This window comes from Lepidothrix coronata, unplaced genomic scaffold, assembly GCF_001604755.1.
Source record: "Lepidothrix coronata isolate B3197 unplaced genomic scaffold, Lepidothrix_coronata-1.0 Scaffold375, whole genome shotgun sequence".
Classification (NCBI taxonomy): Eukaryota; Metazoa; Chordata; class Aves; order Passeriformes; family Pipridae; genus Lepidothrix; species Lepidothrix coronata.
The window spans coordinates 52432-55094 of record NW_016690555.1 but is presented as its reverse complement, the minus strand read 5'-3'; the positions used below and the strand labels follow the sequence as shown (position 1 = coordinate 55094).

Here is a 2663-nt window from a genome sequence, read left to right as displayed (position 1 = left end):
AGGCCTTGGCAGGGGCTGCCCAGGGAGGTTTGGAGTGCCCAGCCCTGGAGGTGTCCCAGGGGTGTCTGGATGTGGCCCTTGGGGAGGTGGCTCAGGGTGACTGTGGTGGTTTTGGGGGATCCCAAAGGGCTCCTCCAGCCCTGCTGTGTCTCTGGTTGCACGTCAGAGGGGGAAGTCACTTGTCCTGACACGTCCTGTCCCAAGGTCGTCACCACAAGGTCTGAAGCGAAAGCAGGGAGGTGGCAGAGGGAGAGGGGAAGTGTTTGGGGTGAGGGATAAAGTGTTCTCTTTTGTTTGCAGTATCTGTGGGGTGAGTTCTGTGTCACCTCGAGCAGAGGCCACGATCCCACCCCACCTTCACGTGGCAGAGGAGCACAAAATGTTCCTTCCTCCGAGTCACGTTAATTGGAAACTTCCCTTCAGCACTCATCCACCTCAAATATTGCCCTTTTTTCCCTCTATTTTAGCTTTTTTGGGGGTCTTTTCTGTAAATGGGCTGAAACCCTGGGAGGAAAGATGATCCTTTCCAAACCCAGCTCCGGGGGAGGGACAGTCCCTTCAAAGGCTCTTTGTGGTTCTTTCTTCCAGGCCAGAAGTAAAAATATTTTTCCCGTCGACACCGTTGATGATCTTGCACCAGACACAACTTATTGTTTTAAGGTTCAAGCAAATCTTCCCACAGAGGGCAAAGAAGGGCTGTTCAGCCCCGTTCGCTGCGTGAAAACCACCCAGAAAGGTGAGAGGAAAATCAGTTTGTCTGCAAATTGTGGTTGAATTTAAACTGTCACAAAGTGGGTCGGTCTGAAGCAACAAAAATGTGCAGAGTTGCCAAGTTTCTCCTCATTTTGGTATAAAAAACCACATATAACATAGAACAGTTATTTACATTTGTTTTCTCAATCAGCATAAGATATGGCAGTAGCAGAGTTTTAATTGTACAAAAAGGGGTTTTGCCACGAAGCAAATTTTGCCCATTAATTTGGAGTACAGAAATAGGCAGAAGTGCCAAGTTCCTCCTCATTTTGGTGTAAGAAAATACGTATAGCACATGACATTTATTTTTCTCACTCAACATGAAATATGGCAATAGTGGAGTTTTAATTGTACAAAAAGGGGTTTTGCCAGCAGGCAATTTATTATTGCCTGATCAATTAATTTGGAGTGCAAAAGCTACTTTCTGCATTTTTGGAAAACTCTCTGTGTTTTGAATTAGTGGCTTTGAATCAGGAGGAAAGGGATGTTTTGGAGGCAAAAGAAAAGCCTTTTGTGCACTTGGCACTAAATAAATGCACAGAAAGTTGGACTAAGCTTAAAAAATCCTGGTTTTACGTAATCCTTGGGGAATTGATTGCTCCTGGTTCTGGAAAAAGGCACAGTGGCAGTTGGCCACCAGTTGCTTGGTTTGCAGGTCTAAATTTAAATTCTTTTATGTGCCTTCAGGTGTCAGTTTAGGTACTTCCAAATGTTTCTTTCAGGAAAAAAATAACTTCAAGAAAGTCAGATATAGATCAGATCTGGATGGGACATCAAAAATATTTGGTGGATGGTACATCAAAATCAAAATTAGTTGGAGTAATTAATAGATAGTATTTTTGTATAAAGTAATTTCCATGTACCAAATAAAAAATATACTAAGTAATACATGTGCATTTTAATGAAATACTAAAATAATTAATGCTCGTGCCTTTTAATAAAATATTAAATTAGTTCACGTGTATTATAATAAATATTTAAATAATTGACACGTGCATGCTTTAATAAAGTGTTAAAATGAAAATATTGGAATGTGTGATAAATACAAATGTATTTTACACATTTTTCCCCTCAATTTATTGCCAAAACAGTTTATTGCTGCTCATCTCAGTGTTTCTGTAGTTGAATTTTTTTCTGAATTGATTTTTTTTATTAAAGGCTTAGTACAACACCCTGACTTTGATTTGCAACCTTTAGAATGAACAGATAATCTCTATATTTTCATTGTTGAAAAGGTACCGTGAGAAACGTCCATTCAGTGAGAAATCTGTCTGTAATATCAATTTTTTTGGCTAATTTTGGGTTTCCTTTTCATTCTGAGCAGTGAACGACCTTCTCTGTGCAACAAATCTGAGAGTGCTTGGTTTGAATATGGAATTTCACCTGCACTGGGATAATCAGTATAAACAACCCGTGAGCTACAACGTCCAGTACCTCATGTGAGTCCAGAATTTCCATCTCAGTGGGCAGGTTTTGGCCTCTGAAATGCCATTTATTTTATTTTGCCAGTGCTTCCTGGAAATTAAAATGAAATATTTGGTGTATTAACGAGGTAATTGGAACGTTCATCTGTTAAAAGGATTCCATCATATCTGATCCTGGAATTTCAGGGCACTGGGATGATTTTAGTAGTGTTTAATACCTGAGGGAAGGGACTTCTAAATGCTAAGTAACACTTTTAAAAGCTGGGAAGCTTTGCTTTGTAGCTTTTTGAGTGTGAAAAAATTCGATGACTGGAAGGGAGAAAAATGCAGGTGCTTGAGGTTTCAGTTGTCAACAGATCTGATTTCTTCTGGTCAGATCCAAGCGTGGAAAAATACCTGTCCTAGCACATCAAAAAAACATTGTGTCACATCAAAAAAATCATATCAGGTTAAAAAAAAAAAAGTATCTCATCCGAAAAATATTGT

General features: G+C 39.7%; 1 protein-coding gene across 2 annotated transcripts in view; it reads left to right on the top strand.

Moving 5' to 3' along the window:
- The window catches only part of IFNAR1 (interferon alpha and beta receptor subunit 1), an 11293-nt gene that overhangs the window by 1438 nt on the left and 7192 nt on the right, over positions 1-2663 (top strand). The window contains exons 2-3 of one of the 2 annotated variants that reach the window (XM_017839115.1): positions 589-736; positions 2078-2192. In XM_017839115.1, coding sequence (XP_017694604.1) covers positions 589-736; positions 2078-2192 — 263 coding nt within the window. Of the gene's footprint in view, positions 1-588; positions 737-2074; positions 2193-2663 lie in introns of both variants that reach the window. The other variant, XM_017839114.1, reaches the window with a different exon arrangement.